General features: G+C 45.7%; 1 protein-coding gene across 3 annotated transcripts in view; it reads left to right on the top strand.

The window, feature by feature from the left end:
* SFSWAP (splicing factor SWAP) overlaps positions 1–19,445 on the top strand; it is a 237,666-nt gene that overhangs the window by 106,602 nt on the left and 111,619 nt on the right. For all 3 annotated transcript variants that reach the window (XM_075322143.1, XM_075322151.1, XM_075322159.1), the window contains 3 exons: positions 6,804–7,017; positions 11,924–12,055; positions 12,202–12,295. In XM_075322143.1, coding sequence (XP_075178258.1) covers positions 6,804–7,017; positions 11,924–12,055; positions 12,202–12,295 — 440 coding nt within the window. The remainder of the gene's footprint in view (positions 1–6,803; positions 7,018–11,923; positions 12,056–12,201; positions 12,296–19,445) is intronic.

Here is a 19,445-nt window from a genome sequence, read left to right as displayed (position 1 = left end):
AGGAGATCAAGGTAACAGCACAGTGAGAGCCATAGAGGATCAAGTGTTTTGGGATAAGAAGCCAAGGAAGAATCCCCCATCTTTCTTCACTTGTGTTTTAGGGGTGTTTATATGAAATGTAACTTGTGATTGGTAGATCTTACACATAGCACAGTGAGAGCCATAGAGGAGATCAAGATGACAGCCTAGTGAGAACCATAGAGGTGATCAAGGTGACTGCACAGTGAGAGCCATAAATGGGATCAGGGTGACGGTGCAGTGAGAGCCATAGATGGGATCAGGGCGATGGCGCAGTGAGAGCCATAGATGGGATCAGGGCGATGGCGCAGTGAGAGCCATAGATGGGATCGGGGTGACGGCGCAGTGAGAGCCATAGATGGGATCCGGGTGACGGCGCAGTGAGAGCCATAGATGGGATCAGGGCGATGGCGCAGTGAGAGCCATAGATGGGATCAGGGCGATGGCGCAGTGAGAGCCATAGATGGGATCGGGGTGACGGCGCAGTGAGAGCCATAGATGGGATCCGGGTGACGGCGCAGTGAGGGCCATAGATGGTATCAGGGTGAGGGCCATAGATGGGATCAGGGTAACGGTGCAGTGAGAGCCATAGATGGGATCAGGGTGACGGCGCAGTGAGAGCCATAGATGGGATCGGGGTGACGGCGCAGTGAGAGCCATAGATGGGATCAGGGCGATGGCGCAGTGAGAGCCATAGATGGGATCGGGGTGACGGCGCAGTGAGAGCCATAGATGGGATCCGGGTGACGGCGCAGTGAGAGCCATAGATGGGATCAGGGTGACGGCGCAGTGAGAGCCATAGATGGGATCAGGGTGACGGCGCAGTGAGAGCCATAGGTGGGATCAGGGTGACGGCGCAGTGAGAGCCATAGATGGGATCGGGGTGACGGCGCAGTGAGAGCCATAGATGGGATCGGGGTGACGGCGCAGTGAGAGCCATAGATGGGATCGGGGTGACGGCGCAGTGAGAGCCATAGATGGGATCGGGGTGACGGCGCAGTGAAGAGCCATAGATGGGATCGGGGTGACGGCGCAGTGAGAGCCATAGATGGGATCAGGGTGACGGCGCAGTGAGAGCCATAGATGGGATCAGGGTGACGGCGCAGTGAGAGCCATAGATGGGATCAGGGTGACGGTGCAGTGAGAGCCATAGATGGGATCAGGGTGACGGCGCAGTGAGAGCCATAGATGGGATCGGGGTGACTCTGGTCTAACGCTGTAGGGTTAGGAAATCTATCTTCTGCTGTAAACTTTTTATTACAGATTCAGCGATGCTTTAAGTTTTTTATGCTCTATCAGATTTTTCTCTACTTTCATCTACACTGTTATATTTTTGTTCACTGGAGCTAATAGTTGACCTTAAAAAAAGGTGGTAAAAGGTAAATTGCACAAATGTCTTTTCTAAATAAATCAAGGAAAATGTATAAAATTCAGCCTAAAACGTACAGGTAGACTGGATACAATGATTAGAGGCGCTCATTACTGTGGATGGTGTGCAGTGTGATCAGCAGTCTCCTCTTCTAATCTTTGGAGGAATTGCTGCAGTGATTGTACAAGCTTTGATCATCAGGAGGTACATTAAATAATTTGTGCACGGGTTCTGTCCAACCTTTGCAGAATACTAAATGGACCTGTTTATAGCTACGGACATTTTTCATTTATTTTTGATTCAGTTGGTGAGAATGTAGAAAGTAACGAAAACCATGAAATATTTGGAGACTTTCCCAGCATCTTGTAGGGGTGCTCACACCAGTTTTTATGAGGAGACATGCTGGAGTTGGACACTTCTGATTCATGAAGAGATGTACACTTCTTTATGAATTGGGAGTGTCTGACGAGTGGCACTCACCTCTGTGTCCGCCTTGTCACAAATCCTACTCCACTCCCTGCTGGAAAAAGCTATGCGTGCACATACGATTCCAAGGTTGTCTTTCATATCTACTCACTACTTATGACACATTGGCTTGTTGTGATAATGCCACCGCTTTAAAAATCCAAGATGTGAGGGATTTACTGGTATGTCTATATGCATGTTTCTGCCCAAAATCACTCACTGAAGATAAGAATAATAAAAAAAATCATTGTGATTTGCTTGTCCATCAACATCTATATATATAATTGCCTTATTCTGTCTGTCTGTCTTGCTCCAAAATTCTGTCGTTACCGTGACAAGCGTCTCATTGGCCGCTCGCCTCGGCTCCGCCCCCCCCACACGGATTGGCCTCTCGCCCCGGCCCCCTGCACGCATTGGCAACTCGGCCACGCCCCGCCCCCCTCACGCATTGCACGCTCGCTCTGACCCCGCCCCCCGCACGCATTCCCCGAACCGACACGGAGCCCCGACTCCCAGGTGAGTGCTTTACCCCCGGGAGCCCACACCAGCGTACGAGGGCAACCCAGCCGACACATACCCTCGCATTGCTGGGGTTGCCGGCGTACGCTGGTGGGGGCTCCCGTGCGTGCGGGGGGCGGGGCCCATTCAGATCATAGGTCTCCCGCTGTCACACGCTGATGCGTGCTGCACAGCAGGAGACAAACAAGTGACCCAGCACTGTCTCTTTGTCTCTTAGACTCCTCACCCCCAGGACTGCTCCTCCTAATATCCTCCACTCCCCCCAGGACTACTCCTCCTATTATCACCCCCCCCCCCCGGGATACTCCTCCTATTATCCACACCTCCAGGACTACTTCTCCTATTATCCTCCTCTCCCCCCAGGACTATTCCTCCTATTATACTCCTCACCCCCAGGACTGCTCCTCCTAATATCCTCCACTCCCCCCAGGACTACTCCTCCTATTATCAACCCCCCCCCCCCCCGGGATACTCCTCCTATTATCCACACCTCCAGGACTACTTCTCCTATTATCCTCCTCTCCCCCCAGGACTATTCCTCCTATTATACTCCTCACCACCAGGACTACTCCTCCTAATATCCCCCACTCCCCCCAGGACTACTCCTCCTATTATCCTCCTCCCCCCCCCCCCAGGAATACTCCTCCTATTATCCTCACCTCCAGGACTACTCCTCCTATTATCCTCCTCTCCCCCCAGGACTATTCCTCCTATTATCCTCCTCTCCCCCCAGGACTATTCCTCCTTATTATCCTCCTCTCCCCCCAGGACTATTCCTCCTTATTATCCTCCTCTCCCCCCAGGACTATTCCTCCTTATTATCCTCCTCTCCCCCAGGACTACTCCTCCTATTATACTCCTCACCTCCAGGACAACTCCTCCTATTATACTCCTCACCTCCAGGACTACTCCTCCTATTATCCTCCTCTCACCCCAGCACTACTCCTCCTATTATACTCCTCTCCCCCCAGGAATACTCCTCCTATTAGACTCCTCTCCCCCCAGGACTACTCCTCCTTATCCTTCTTTCTCCCCAGGACTACTCCTCCCATTATCCTCCTCTCCCCCCAGGAATACTCCTCCTATTATCCTCCTCTCCCCCCAGGAATACTCCTCCTATTATACTCCTCTCCCCCCAGGAATACTCCTCCTATTATACTCCTCTCCCCCCAGGAATACTCCTCCTATTAGACTCCTCTCCCCCCAGGACTACTCCTCCTTATCCTCCTTTCTCCCCAGGACTACTCCTCCTATTATCCTCCTCTCCCCCCAGGACTACTCCTCCTATTATCCTCCTCTCCCCCCAGGACTACTACTCTTATTATACTCCTCTCCCCCAGGACTATTCCTCCTATTATACTCCTCTCCCCCCAGGACTACTACTCCTATTATACTCCTCTCCCCCAGGACTATTCCTCCTATTATACTCCTCTCCCCCAGGACTACTACTCCTATTATACTCCTCTCCCCCAGGACTACTACTCCTATTATACTCCTCTCTCCCCAGGACTACTCCTCCTATTATACTCCTCTCCCCCCAGGACTACTCCTCCTATTATACTCCTCTCCCCCCCAGGACTACTCCTCCTATTAGACTCCTCTCCCCCAGGACTACTTCTCCTATTATCCTCCTTTCTCCCCAGGACTACTCCTCCTATTATACTCTTCTCCCCCTAGGAATACTCCTCCTATTAGACTCCTCTCTCCACAGGACTACTCCTCCTATTAGACTCCTCTCTCCCCAGGACTACTCCTCCTATTAGACTCCTCTCTCCCCAGGACTACTCCTCCTATTAGACTCCTCTCTCCCCAGGACTACTCCTCCAACACACACACACTGCACAAAACATACCTCCCCCCAAAACACACCCACACAAACCGTGCAACACACACACACACACACACACACACAATGCTGCAGACACACAATGCTGCAGACACACAATGCTGCAGACACACAATGCTGCAGACACACAATGCTGCAGACACACAATGCTGCAGACACACAATGCTGCAGACACACAATGCTGCAGACACACAATGCTGCAGACACACAATGCTGCAGACACACAATGCTGCAGACACACAATGCTGCAGACACACAATGCTGCAGACACACAATGCTGCAGACACACAATGCTGCAGACACACAATGCTGCAGACACACAATGCTGCAGACACACAATGCTGCAGACACACAATGCTGCAGACACACAATGCTGCAGACACACAATGCTGCAGACACACAATGCTGCAGACACACAATGCTGCAGACACACAATGCTGCAGACACACAATGCTGCAGACACACAATGCTGCAGACACACAATGCTGCAGACACACAATGCTGCAGACACACAATGCTGCAGACACACAATGCTGCAGACACACAATGCTGCAGACACACAATGCTGCAGACACACAATGCTGCAGACACACAATGCTGCAGACACACAATGCTGCAGACACACAATGCTGCAGACACACAATGCTGCAGACACACAGCGCTCTACAAACAACGCAACACACAAACACCGCTCTCACATCCCCCCACACCCAGACAACACCCAGAACATTTACAGCCCCTACACAAATACTTGGCAACTACAGACAACATATATATATATATATATATATATATATATATATATATATATATATATATATATATATATATATATATATATATATATATATATATATATATATATATATATATATATATATATATAAACAAAAATCATACAGTAACTACACAATAAATTCTAGAATACCCGATGCGTTAGAATCGGGCCACCTTCTAGTTTGTGGATAAATGCCCTGAAAAGATATAAGGGGTGAATCTGAGAACACATTTCCTGTCCCATCTGTATGGAGGGCTGATAACATGAAGAAAAGCTCATGCACAACACACATGGGGTCATGGGAAAGTGGCCTGAACAGTAACACACTTTCTTCTCTTCCTGTTAACACTTGTGGCTGTGTAAAAATCCGAATAGTAATGTCTCTGTGCTCTTAGCTTCGAAGTATATTAAAGACTTTCTAATAAAAAGAAACAAGTTGTTTCATATATACCATATTTTTCGCTTTATAAGACGCACTTTTGTTCCCCCAAACTTTGGGGGGAAAATAGGGGGTGCGTCTTATAATCCGGATACGCGGGGTGGGGGGGTGGATACATGCATGCACACACACACACACACACACACACACACACACACACACACACACACACACACACACACACACACACTATATATATATATATACACACACACACTCACTCCAGGGGAAAGTGCAGCCTTTGATCTCCCGCTCATATACGGTAATATGCACAGCCGCTGTCCATCACCATGGTGATGGGTTGGGGCAGCGGCGCATATTATATCTGCCTGCGCCCTCCTTTGATCGCACATGCCCCCCATGCTGCTGCCCATAGTAAATTAAAACACTCTTTACTCACCTCCTCCTGCGCTGATCTCCCGGTCTCTCTCCTGCCGCTGTGATCAGGCACCCAGAGATGTCACTCTGCTGTGCCGATCACATGACCGGCCGAGAACCAGGAAATGCAGGAGGCCGGAGCTCAACCCCAAGAAGGGAGTCATGAGACAAGACAGTCCTGGAGAAGGTAAGGAAAGAGTTTATTTTACTAAAAGCAGCAGCATGGGGGCGATATCTAACACAGGGGGCCGTGTGCCAGCCACAGGGGGCCGTGTGCCAGCCACAGGGGGCCGTGTGCCAGCCACAGGGGGCCGTGTGCCAGCCACAGGGGACATATGGCATCACAAGGGGGCTATATTCAATATAAGGTGGCCATAACCAGATTAAGGGGGCTAATTTTAGGATGGGGGGCTATGAGGGACATATACCCTATATGATTTGTTAGACTGACACTGGCATTATAAGACTGACCCCATTTATTAAACAATTCTCTCTTCCTTCACCAAATTTGGGGGGGTGTCTTATAATCAGGTGCGTCTTATAAAGCGAAAAATACGGTAATATATGGGCATGAGGTTTGTAATCCTAGTGCTGGGTTTGTTATTTAAGGTGTACACTTCAAATTATTAGAAAATATATTTGGTTAATATGTTTATAGGTAATCTGGGTGAAAACCAGTGACTAAGAGTGAGCGGTCAAAATAATTTTACAGCCAGTATATGTTATTTCTTACCCACAAACACTTAACCTATGGTGTAGACTTTTATTCCACAATGAAGGTACCAGAGTGTGGAAATTACAGGATATTGGATAATTTACTGGTCACCGGTGGTCCGACCTCCTGGGAACTGTAGCTGCTCTGCCTGCCATTGTACAATCACATTTTTTATGTGTACTTTTCTCAATGACTTGAATGAAAATTTTTACTTTTGTATTTTTTTTTTTTTTCAATTCCTTTTTCAAATACCACTTTTTCTTGTCTTTTAAATAGCTACTGTGACGTCTACATATTACAATTATTACATGTTGCCTGATGGGACGTACTGCCTTGCACCACCACCGCCAGGAATGGATTCTAATGCTGGTTACAACTCCTTACCAGCCGAAGACAGTGCAGACGTTGCTCCTGCTCCACAAGCCAATGTCTCCCCCACTCTGAACAATGGGGAAACCAGCAGAGTACCCCATGAGGTGCCAGCACCAAGGTAATGTCCAGCCACCCCGCAAGAGAGCTTTGTGTGTTTTGTCTGCTCAGTAAGTTATATTGTATTTCTGAGTGTGTACAGTACAGACCAAAGGTTTGGACACACCTCATTCAAAGAGTTTTCTTTATTTTCATGACTCTGAAAATTGTAGATTCACATTGAAGGCATCAAAACTATGAATTAACACATGTGGAATGAAATAACAAAAAAGTGTGAAACACCTGAAAATATGTCTTATATTCTAGATTCTTCAAAGTAGCCACCTTTTGGTTTGATTACTGCTTTGCACACTTTTGGAATTCTCTTGATGAGCTTCAAGAGGTAGTCACCAGAAATGGTCTTCCAACAGTCTTAAAGGAGTTCCCAGAGATGCTTGGCACTTGTTGGCCCTTTTGCCTTCACTCTGCAGTCCAGCTCACCCCAAACCATTTCGATTGGGTTCAGGTCTGGTGACTGTGGAGGCCAGATCATCTGGTGTAGCACCCCATCACTCTTCTTCTTAGTCAAGTAGCCCTTACACATCCTGGAGGTGTGTTTGGGATCCTTGTCCTGTTGAAAAATAAATGATGGTCCAACTAAACGCAAACCGGATGGAATAGCACACCGCTGCAAGATGCTGTGGTAGGCATGCTGGTTCAGTATGCCTTCAGTTTTGAACAAATCCCCAACAATGTCACCAGCAAAGCACCCCCACACCATCACACCTCGTCCCCCATGCTTCACGGTGGGAAACAGCCATGTAGAGTCCATCCGTTCACTTTTTCTACAAAGACACGGTGGTTGGATCCAAAGATCTCAAATTTGGACTCATCAGACCAAAGCACAGATTTCCACTGGTCTAATGTCCATTCCTTGTGTTCTTTAGCCCAAACAAGTCTCTTCTGCCTGTTGCCTGTCCTTAGCAGTGGTTTCCTATCAGCTATTAACAGTTATTCTAGAGATGAGAAGGTGTGGCCAAACTTTTGTTCTGTACTGTGTGTGTGTGTGTGTGTGTGTATATGTATGTATATATGTATGTGTGTATGTATGTGTATATATATATATATATATATATATATATATATATATATATATATATATATATTATTATTATATATATATATATATATATATATATATATATATATATATATATTATAATATATTATAAAATTTGTGGGTATATATGCATTGTATGGAGCTGAATCTCCCCAGCTCCATGTTCTGTACTGGCTGGTTTTGGGTACTGTAATTCAGCTGTTTCTAAAGTAAATAAGCATTAAATGAAAAAAATAATGTATTCTTCGGTGCTGAACAGATTACATTAACAGTAGTTACCTTGTGATAAACTGTTGCTATTTTCATGATACGCCACCTAAGCATTGTGTCATCTAAAGCGAAAGTTGCCTGCCCAGTTGCAAAATATTTGAAGGTAGTTTACTGATGTTGTGGTTGTCAGCGAATCTTGTTTTTCGCATTGTGTTCTGTGGATCTGATATCGCTGTTCACTTTCTAGGCTCTGCCTATTTTAGTATTTTGGGCTTCAAAGGATAAACTGATTGCACTAGTTATTATGGTCAGCAAATACATTGGCAGGACTTGAACAAGCCAAGCTGAATAGAGCGGAGGTCAATTTATGCGTACCATACTCCATTCATTCTTAACGCCTTAACGACCTCGGGCAGTAATATTACGTTCTAGCGGTCAGTGTTAATCCCCGCGGTCTGCTGCAAATAGCCTGCGGCGATCATCGCACATGTCAGCTGATTTATTCAGTATATGAGTGGAATAGTGTTCCCCCCGTGCCTTTTTAACCCCTCAAGATGTGACAGCGCCATGTTAACGGCGATCACGGTAGATCTGCACTCACAGGCCGATACCGGAAGTCACGTGAAGTGATCACGTGGATCCGGTGGTTGTCATGGTAGCACAGGGTCATGTGATGACTCCTTTAGCTCACATGGCTCATGTTCTGTAAGAGACAGCCGAGTATTGGCTGTTACAAGAGATGTTCATTTCTCCCAGTCTGAGCGGTGCTGCTGATCGAGAGAAATGAATGAGTACATTATATGGTAAAATGGATAGTTTTTATTTAAAAGTGCAGCTCGTTCCGCAAAAAACGAACCCTCACGTGAACATATTGATGGAAAAATTAAAAAAATTACGTCTTTCAGAAGAAGAATGGCGAAAAACAAACAAACCTGAAAGCGCAAAATCGGCCGGTCATGGAGCGGCTAATGATCTTCATCTCTCCTATTAGACTGGAGCAGAGGTGTGCATGATTGATCTCCATTCAGCAGGGGCTCTCCGGAGCCCCAGGTCTTAGGGGTGCTTCACACACAGCGAGATCACTAGCGAGATCGCTGCTGAGTCACGGTTTTTGTGACGCAGCAGTGACCTCATCAGCGATATCGCTGTGTGTGACACTGAGCAGTGATCTGGCCCCTGCTGTGAGATCGCTGCTCGTTACACACAGTGCTGGTTCATTTTTTTGGACGTTGCTCTACCGCTGTGATGCACACATCGCTGTGTGTGACAGCAAGAGAGCAACGATCTGAATGTGCAGGGAGCCAGCATCTGGCAGCCTGCGGTAAGCTGTAACCAAGGTAAATATCGGGTAACCAAGGGAAGCCCTTTCTTGGTTACCTGATATTTATATTAGTTACTAGCACCGCCGCTCTCACGCTGCCAGTGCCGGCTCCCTGCACATGTAGCTGGAGTACAGATCGGGTAAATAAGCACAGCAGTTTGCTTATTAACCCGATGTGTACTGTGGCTAGGAGTGCAGGGAGCCAGCGCTAAGCGGTGTGCGCTGGTAACCAAGGTAAATATCGGGTAACCAAGCCCTTGGCTACCCGATATTTACCTTAGTTACCAAGTGCAGCGTCGCTTCCACACGTCGTTGGGGCTGGGGGCTGGTCACTGGTCGCTGGTGAGATCTGCCTGATTGACAGCTCACCAGCGACCATGTAGCGACGCACCAGCGATCCTGACCAGGTCAGATCGCTGGTGGGATCGCTGGTGCGTCGCTAAAGTGTGACGGTACCCTTAGGATCTGTGAATGCCATGGCACTCGGACCATTAACAATTGGAACGCTATCTTCTACCCTTTGCTTAGGAGATAACTTTCAAACTTGAAATCGCCCTCTTATAGCCAAGCAATGAAAAATGATGATTTTCCCACTTTTGTGTCCTTTTTATTCCTTTTTTTTAAGTCTCCTCACCATCTTTTTTTATCTTTGGAAGCTGCCTATTCAGCTTCTTTAAATTATATTTCCAATTTTTTACCCCCTAAATAAGATTTTCTGTCTCAGTAGGATCAGGTAAGTTCTTAGGCTTTTGGTCTACTTTTTATTACTATATATATATTTTTTTTTTGGTGCTGACCTGCCCGGTACAGATAGTGTGCTGACACGCAGAACTTCTATTCAGTGGCTTGTACGTAGTACAGATCCTTCTCTGCCATTGTGCACACTTTATAATAGCCTAACATTTGTATTAGTTCTTTGCGCTGAATAGAGACCTTGATTGAAGTACAGCCTGTTTTACTCTTTCATTCAGCGTGGATATATTTCTATTTAAGCAAATCCAGTAAGTAAAGCATGCCGAATACTAAACAGAATAGAATAGAATATATGATCATGTGCTGTAACGTCTTGTCATAATATTTTCCCATTTTTAAGAGTCTGCACCACTCAAAATATTCTACAGACAATAAGGGGCATCTGTCGTCTAAGTATGCTGGCCACTATTATAGCATACCCCAAGTAGCTGAAGCCCACGAGAATTGGTGTGCCATATGGCAGCTGGGTGTGCCAAAACAATACACTCAACCGTTTCTTTGGTGTATTGAAGAGGAGACATCCTACCCCCCCCCTACCCCCGAGACTGGTAGAAGCAGCTTGTCAGTTACTGCCGTGAAGGGGTGTGAGTTTGCCTATGTCTTAAGTGTATTGGATTCATAAATTGTATGCAGCTATAACACTTGAACAGGACTTTAAAGGGAATCTGTCACCAGGTTTTTCCACCTAATCTTAAAGCAGCCTAACGTAGGGGCAGAGATCCTGATTCCAGTGACGTCACTTACTGGGCTGCTTAGTGTAGTTTTGATAACCCATCGCTGACTAAACAGTGATTTTATCATTACAGGACTACTTGGTGTGCTGCCAGGTAGTCCAGTAAATTCATCAGCTCTGTATAACTGCTAGATCTGCGGCAAACATTGTTTTTATTCAAAATCACAGCAAATAGCTCAGTAAGTGACACATCGCTGGAATCAGGGTCTCTGTCTCCACATTATGCTGCTCTCAGATGGGGGAGCAAAATCCTGGTGACCGATTCCCTTCAAGCAGATATTCTGTTTCAAAGGGCAGAAAAAAGTTTTCCTGGGACCTGGATGTGTAAGAATAATTTATACTCTCCTACCTGCAACCACCTGGATCCAGTCCAGACATCACTTTCACCCGCAGTCGGGACCACTGCATCTTGTCATTGGCTGCAGCGCTCAAGTGAGTTGGCCAGCGCATCAGCAAACCTTTTCTGATGATGCCCTGCTCTAATCACCTGACTGCTGCAGCCAATCACTGGCTTGGTGGAACGGTGACCTCCTCTTTCCCTTTGTAGGCACAGACCAGACGTGACCCAGATCCAGGTGGATATCAGTACATGATTATCAGGTTTTGGGTTTTTTTTCTTACAGATCCAAGCCCCTAGGAAACTTTTTTCTTTGTGTGTAGACAACCCCTTTAAGGCAGAATCCATGGTGTGATTGATGTATGTTAACCACTGTTTCACGGCTTGCCGCGGCTAGTCTTTATAAGTGGACCCATCTGGAAATAATGACATTGGAAATCTGCTATGATTGGTCTTATTCTGCTGCATCCATAGTTCTACTAATGGCCCATTTGAATTGATTGTTGTGTTTCAGCACTTTGGCACCGGTGGTTGCCATTATTCCCCCACCTCCTGATATTCAGCCCGTCATCGATAAACTAGCACAGTACGTGGCTCGGAATGGACTGAAATTTGAAACCAGCGTACGGGCGAAGAACGATGCGAGGTTAGTGCGGCCCCTGATGGCGTGTGACGCTGAGCAGCGCGCATTGTGCCTCCAGACCTAGCGTGCCGCTTCACTACGTCTTTTCTGTACTCACAGAATATGGGATCTTTTCTAAAACCAAGTCTTTGCCTTTTTTTTTTTGTTAGGTTTGAATTTCTCCAGCCGTGGCATCAATATAATCCTTACTATGAATTCAAGAAACACTTCTTCATGCAAAAAGAAGGCACTCTGAATCCTCAGGTACGGAGAGTGACGCATGCAATGCCTCTTATACTATACACTAAATGTGTCTTTTGTTATAAAAAATAATAAATAAAATAAATAGCCAAATGCCACAGAAATGTGTGTAGAATATTTAATAAATGAACAGTCACGTGAAACCCCTCTCTGAAGCAGGATGTGGAGACTTGTCCTTCAGGAAGGTGGCGGCCTTCATCTCAGTTCTCAGTTTTGGAATTAACAATCATTCTACAATGCAATTTGATAAATGAAAATTGCCGTCATTGAGGTTCCATGAAACCCGTCTTTCACTCCTGCATTGGCTGCGCTGGAAGTGATTTTGTGCAATAGACGATTTTTGGATTAATTTGCACAATTGAAATGTAATGAAATTGTCTGTCCAGAGACAGACCTTCCGCTCTTTAACTAGTACAATGTGCCATTAATATTAAACTGTGTGTATTCTATACAGCGGGTGAGATAAGTATTGAACACGTCACCAACTTGTAAGTAAAAATATTTATAAAGCGGTTAATGATAGGAATTTCTCCCCAGATGTCTGTAACAACTTATCCAATCCACACAGGCAATTAAAACAAACCATAGATGTCCATAAATTATAATGTAATAATAAGAAATGACACGGGGAAAAGTATTGAATGCTCTTACTGAAATGTATTTAAGGCTATGTGCGCACGCTGCGTTTTTTGCCGCGGTTTCGCGAGTTTCCATTTTTGCTGCCCGCACAGTGCAGTTTTTTTGGCTGCATCTTTGTAGTGACCAAAAAGATGCAGCATGTCAATTTGTTTGCGTTTTGTCACTGCGTTTTTCACCCATTGAATGCATTGGACAAAAACGCAGCAAAAAACACTCAAACGCGTTGTTTTTTTCCTATGGGTGCATTTTTGCGCGTTTTTGTGGGGGCCAAAAACGCTGTATCTTTGTGGTAAAAAAAAAAACGCAGGGTGCGTACAGAGTCTTCTCCTTCATACAAATAATATTATCATTATTATTATTAATAATAATAATAATTTATTCATTTATATAGCGCTATTAATTCAACAGCGCTTTACATACAATTGCAACACTGTCCCCATTGGGGCTCACAATCTAGGTTCCCTGAGAGTATGTCTTTGGAGGGTGGGAGGAAACCGGAGTTCCCAGAGGAAACCCACGCAAACACGGGGAGAACATGCAAACTCCTTGCAGATGATGTCCTTAGTGAGATTTGAACCCCGGACCCCAGCGCTGCAAGACTGCAGTGCTAACCACTGAGCCATTGTGCCGAAAGCTTTTGTTGTTAATGACCGCTTCTTGTATGGAGAAACTAGTCTCGTGCATTGCTCAGGTGTCATTGTGTGGAAGGATGGAACAAAAACACTATTCAAATCCTGTAGGATCCATTAACTCTGAGCTCTATTCCCTTCCATACATTTTCTGTTGGATTCAGGTCAGGTGTTTGGCTGCGCCATTCTAGCAGATTTATTTTCTTTCTATAAAACCAATTGAGTGTTTGCTTGGCTGTGTGCTTGGTATCATTGCTGAAATATCCACCATGATCTCATCTTTCTGGTAGATGGCAGCAGATTTTTCTAGGAATGTCTTTGTACATGTGTGCATTCATCCCTCCTTCAATCATATGAAGTCTGCCAGTGCTGTATGCTGAAAAACATCCCCACACAGTTGTGTTCCCACCTCCAAACTTGACTGTTCTTATGGTGCTTTTGGGATGACATGCCATGTCCTGTGGCATCCAAAGATTTCAATTTTGGTCTCATGTGACCAGGTTATATTCTTCCACTGTTTCCCATGCTTGTTTAAGTGTTGTTGAACAAACTTTGAACACACTTGGACATGCTTTTTGTTGTGCAATGGACTCTTTAGTAGTGATCCTGCAAAGAAGCCATGGAGGTTGAGCGTGTTACTTATTCCTTTCTTTGAAACAATTGTGCCTGCTGATTCCAGGACTTTCTATAGCTCTCCATAGGTGGTCCTTGGCTCTTTGACAACTCTTCTGATTCTTTTAACTCCTCTGTCTGAAATCGTGCAGGGAGCACCTGGTCGTTGCCAGTGTATTGTGACTTGATGTTCTTTCTACTGCCAGATTATGGCCTAAACAGTGCTCACTGGAATCTTAAGTAGTTTAGAAAATTTTCAGTAACAAATGCCATCAGGATGTTTTGCAACAATAAGGTTGCAAGGGTCTTGAGACAGCTCACTGGTTTTACCCATCATTAGATGTTTGTGTGGCACCTTGATAGTGAGACACCTTTTTATAGACAGTTGAATCAGCTGATATTATTTTTCAATTACTTTCAGGATTGCTTTCTAATTACTGATGGATTTCAGCTGGTGTCATGACCTTCCATGGCTTTTTGCACCTGTCTTTCAGCATGTGTTTTTAAAGGGAACCTGTCAGGTCCAATAGGCACCCAGAACCACAAGCAGTTCTGGGTGCATATTACTAATCCCTGCCTAACTGTCCCTGTATACACTACTAGCATAGATAAGAGATCTTTAGAAAAAGTATTTCTAAAGATCTTTTATCGTATGCTAATGAGCGAGGGGACTAGTTCCCTGGGTGTTAGTTTCCCTTGCTATTCAGCCCCATTAGCATGTTAGTACGCCCCTGTGGGTGTGCTATCATGCTAATGAATGTGCAGCTTCAGAGAATGATCTCACTCACCTCTCCGCTGCCATTGCCGCCTGACACTGGATTTTGGCTCAGTGCGCATGACCCCGGAGTGTCAGTCATGCGCACTACTTCAGTTTGAAGCCAGGACACGTACACCCGGCTTCATAGTGCGCATGACCCAAACTCCGGGGTCATGTGCACTGAGCCGAAATCCAGTGTCAGGTGGCAATGGCAGCCTAGAGGTGAGTGAGATCATCCTCTGAAGCTGCACATCCATTAGCATGTTAATACTCCCACTGCGCATACTAACATGCTAATGGGGCCATCTAGCCAGGGGAAGCAACGCCCAGAGGACTAGTCCCCTCACTCATTGGCATATGATATAAGATCTTAAGAAATACTTTTTCTAAAGATCACTTTATTTATGCTAGTGTATACAGGAACGGTTAGGCAGGGATTAGCAATATGTACCCAGAACTGCCTGTGGTTTTGGGTGCATATTGGACCTGACAGGTTCCCTTTTAATACTTCTTTTTTTTTTTTTGTTTTTTTTTCTGTCATCTCTCATTTCACACTTCATTTATGGATAGTTTGTCCATATTGCAGCTTACCACTCTTCTGTGTCTATTGATGGGAGCAGATGGAACATTGATTACTGTTTAATGTCCCCAAGAACCCCTTTTAATATAGTTTTTTTTTTTTTTTTTGGAAACTTAAGCCTGCTTTACATGTTACGATTCTGCATATGATATCGTATGCGATCGTAACCGCCCCCATCGTATGTGCGGCACGTTCAGTTTTGTTGAATGTGCAGCACAAACGAATAACCCCCGTCACACGTACTTACCTTCCATACGACCTCGATGTGGGCAGCGAACGTCCACTTCCTGGAGTGGGAGGGACATTCGGCGTCACATCGACGTCACGCGGCAGCCAGCCAATAGAAGTGGAGGGGCGGAGATGAGCGTGATGTAAACATCCCGCCCACCTCCTTCCTTCCGCATTGCTGGCCGGGAGCCGCAGGACGCAGGTAAGATCTGTTCATCGTTCGCGGGGTGTCACACACTGCGATGTGTGCTACCCCGAGTATGATCAATTAGACATTCAATTCATGAGGAATGAACGACGTGTATGCGATGAACGTTTTACCGTTCATTCGCAATCGGACGTAGCTGTTACACACTGCAATGTACCTTACGATGCCGGATGTGCGTCACTTATAACGTGACCCCGCCGACACATTGTAAGATATATAGTAGCGTGTAAAGCGGGCTTTAGGTTTGCACTATTTTGCAATTTGTCTAGACAGAACATAATTTAATTTATTTATTTACTTTGTAAAGATTACTTATGTTTTTTTGGATAAAGGTTAATGTCAGTTCTACATAGTTGCAAGTGTAACCCCTCCACATAATCAGTTTGTCTATTTATGGATAGATACATAATTAATGGATTGGAGGAGACTCCTACATTTGTTGAGATCTGAATCTATAGAGGTTGGGCTCTTCAAACGTCACAATTTTCACAGGAAAGCAAAGGCCAAATGGATCGATTAACTTGCCGTATACAATGAAATTACTGCCAGTCCTCTTTCTATATTCTGGGGAAAAATTTTGTCCAGTTCAAATTTGGCTCGGTTTGCCAAACGTTCCGTGTTCTCTATGAAAGAGCAGTTTCAAGATTAAAAGCGACTCATCTCCTGGAGAACAGAGGATTTGCTGTTGAAATTCGAACAGCCACCTGTTTCTCAACCCCAACATTATCTGCTGGAGAAGAGTCTGGAGAATACACGCACATGCGCGCACACACATGCACACATGCGCACACACATGCACACACACATGCGCACACACATGCGCACACACATGCGCGCACACACATGCACACACATGCGCGCACACACATGCACACACATGCGCGCACACACATGCACACACATGCGCGCGCACGCATGCACATGCACACACATGCGCGCGCGCACACATGCACATGCACGCACATGCATGCACATGCACACACACGCGCGCGCATGCACACACACGCGCGCGCATGCACACACACGCGCACGCACACACGCGCACGCACATGCACACGCGCACACACCCATGCACACACCCCCATGCACACACCCATGCACACTAGATGGGTGGTCATTTTGAAATCTACAGATTAGGTCAACCTATCTGTACCGTGTATGGGGGCCTTTAGCGCTGCAAAGAGCAATGGGAGACCTTAATTTCGGTCTGAATATTTCTGCAATAAGTGTATCTAAGAGAGAAAACTTTGTTGTAAGGCTTTTTTGCTTATCTTGTAGTCCAGCCCATTTGCGTGTGTGGCGCCAACCAACAAAATTCATAATTGGCAAAATGAAAAATTCAGATGGTTTGTGAGCCCTGTAACTTTTCCATTGGTTGGTGAGTTTTCCAAGCACAGCATTACTTCCTTATCATGCCTCCACTAACATGAAACATTTCTGGCCAGGGTTTACAAAATCTGTCTGAAAATTTATGCAATCCCTTAAAAATGTCAGATATACTTTGTTCCCTCCTTTAATCTTCTAGTGAACGGTCTTGTAAACTTTATTGTGTTGCTGTCTTGGCATGATTGGTTGTACACAAATCCCAGTAATGAGAAGAGTATAATTGGATGCGGAGACGACTAGTTAAACTGTCCTGGACTTTGTCTTGTGATGAATATTTTATTTCTGTGATATTCATCCGATCAGGTTGTTGAGTCAGCAATCTGATTTCCTGATACATTGCCTGCGAACTGGACAGCATTAGTCTTCTAAAACTTGTACGTATCATTAAATTACCTTTTTACTACCACCACAGAATTTTATAGTTGTGTCTTAATTAAAGTGGATTTGTCACTAGATTTTCCAATAGAAACTATAAACATTATGTAGACTTTGCAGACCTGATGTGGCTAATGTATTCACTGTTAATATCCACATCTGAATAACTGGAAAATCCTCTTAGAATGTATATCAATCTGTGCTCCTCTAAACTAATTGAAAACTCTCCAGCTGCTGGGATCTCGCCCTGCTCCGTATAAGCTGCAGCTTACCAGGCTGGGTAGGTAGACACTGAATACGTTTGGATTCCAAAAAGCTATTCGGATTATACAGCCATTCTTGCATGGATTTTTAATGTTTGTTTTGTGAAATCTGATTAATTTGATTTAAAACAGTTGATTTCGTTCAGTAAATGTAATGTTCCCAGGTGCTGGCTATTATAAAGGGACAGACTTCACCGGCGAGTCTGTGCCGATGCTCCTGGTGGATATTGGCTGTGGTGGTGACGTCATGTCGACTACTCGCAGCCAGTTGGTGAGCTCAGCGGCTTTATCATTCCCTTCAGAGCTGACTGAATGAGGGTCAGCACCACAGCCAATGCCAGACATCTGGAGCAGCGGAGACTCCCTGGTAGACCGTGGGTGCGTACAGCGCAGTATGTTTCTTAATAGTGACCTACTGGCGGGGACATTCATTTACTGAAGATCAGCCCATTTAATGATCATATATTGTCCTAAAAATGCAATTTATTGACAATGCATTTATATAGTGCAAGGTGCTGACTCTAGCCTTTGTATTTCCTGCCTTCTGTGTGAAAGGCTGAGGCTCTACAGATTAGCGCAAAAGTTCTGAGACTGACACAAATTAAGCAGAGTGTGTGTGTGTGTGTGTGTGTTTGATTTTGTGTGTGTGTGTGTTAAATATATAGAATTATTTTTTATTAAATGTGTGTATCTAATATAGTGAGTGTGTGCTAATGTTCTCCCCTTACCGCTGCTCTCTCCGGTGTCCAGTTCTTTGCTTCTTGGTGACATAGGCCCACTGCTGACACTCTGGGTCACTCTGCGCTCTGTGACCTGGAAGTGGATTTACTAATGTGACCCTAAGTAGTGTCAGAATGAGGCTTTCTTTTTCGCTCCTAATTGGGAGACCCAGACAGTGGGTGTATAGCTACTGCCTCTGGAGGCCGCACAAAGAACTACACTTAAAAGTGTAAGGCCCCTCCCCTTCTGGCTATACACCCTCCCGTAGGAGTACGGATTCCTCAGTTTTAGCTTTGTGCGCAGGAGGTCAGACACGCACGCATAGCTCCATTGTTTTTAGTCAGCAGCAGCTGCTGACTATGTCGGATGGAAGAAAAGAGGGCCCATACAGGGCTCCCAGCATGCTCCCTTCTCACCCCACTGTATGTCGGAGGTGTTTGTAAGGTTGAGGTACCCATTGCGGGTACGGCGGCAGGAGCCCACATGCTGATTCCTTCCCCATCCCTTTTTACAGGGCTCTGGGTGAAGTGGGATTTACTGGTCTCCAGGCACTGAGACCGTGCTCCATCTACAGCCCCTGGAGAAGATGCTGGATGGAGCGGAGTACATCAGGGACATGGCCCTGCTTCCTCAAGGTACTCTGTGTCCCCGTGCATTTGGCGCTCACACCGCAGCATGCTGGGTGTTGTAGTGCGCCGGGGGACATCAGCGCTACGGCGCTTGTGCCATGGCCTCATTCAGCTTCGCTGAAGCAGG

This window comes from Anomaloglossus baeobatrachus, chromosome 1 (assembly GCF_048569485.1).
Source record: "Anomaloglossus baeobatrachus isolate aAnoBae1 chromosome 1, aAnoBae1.hap1, whole genome shotgun sequence".
Lineage (NCBI taxonomy): Eukaryota > Metazoa > Chordata > Amphibia > Anura > Aromobatidae > Anomaloglossus > Anomaloglossus baeobatrachus.
This window is presented reverse-complemented; position numbering and strand designations above follow the sequence as displayed.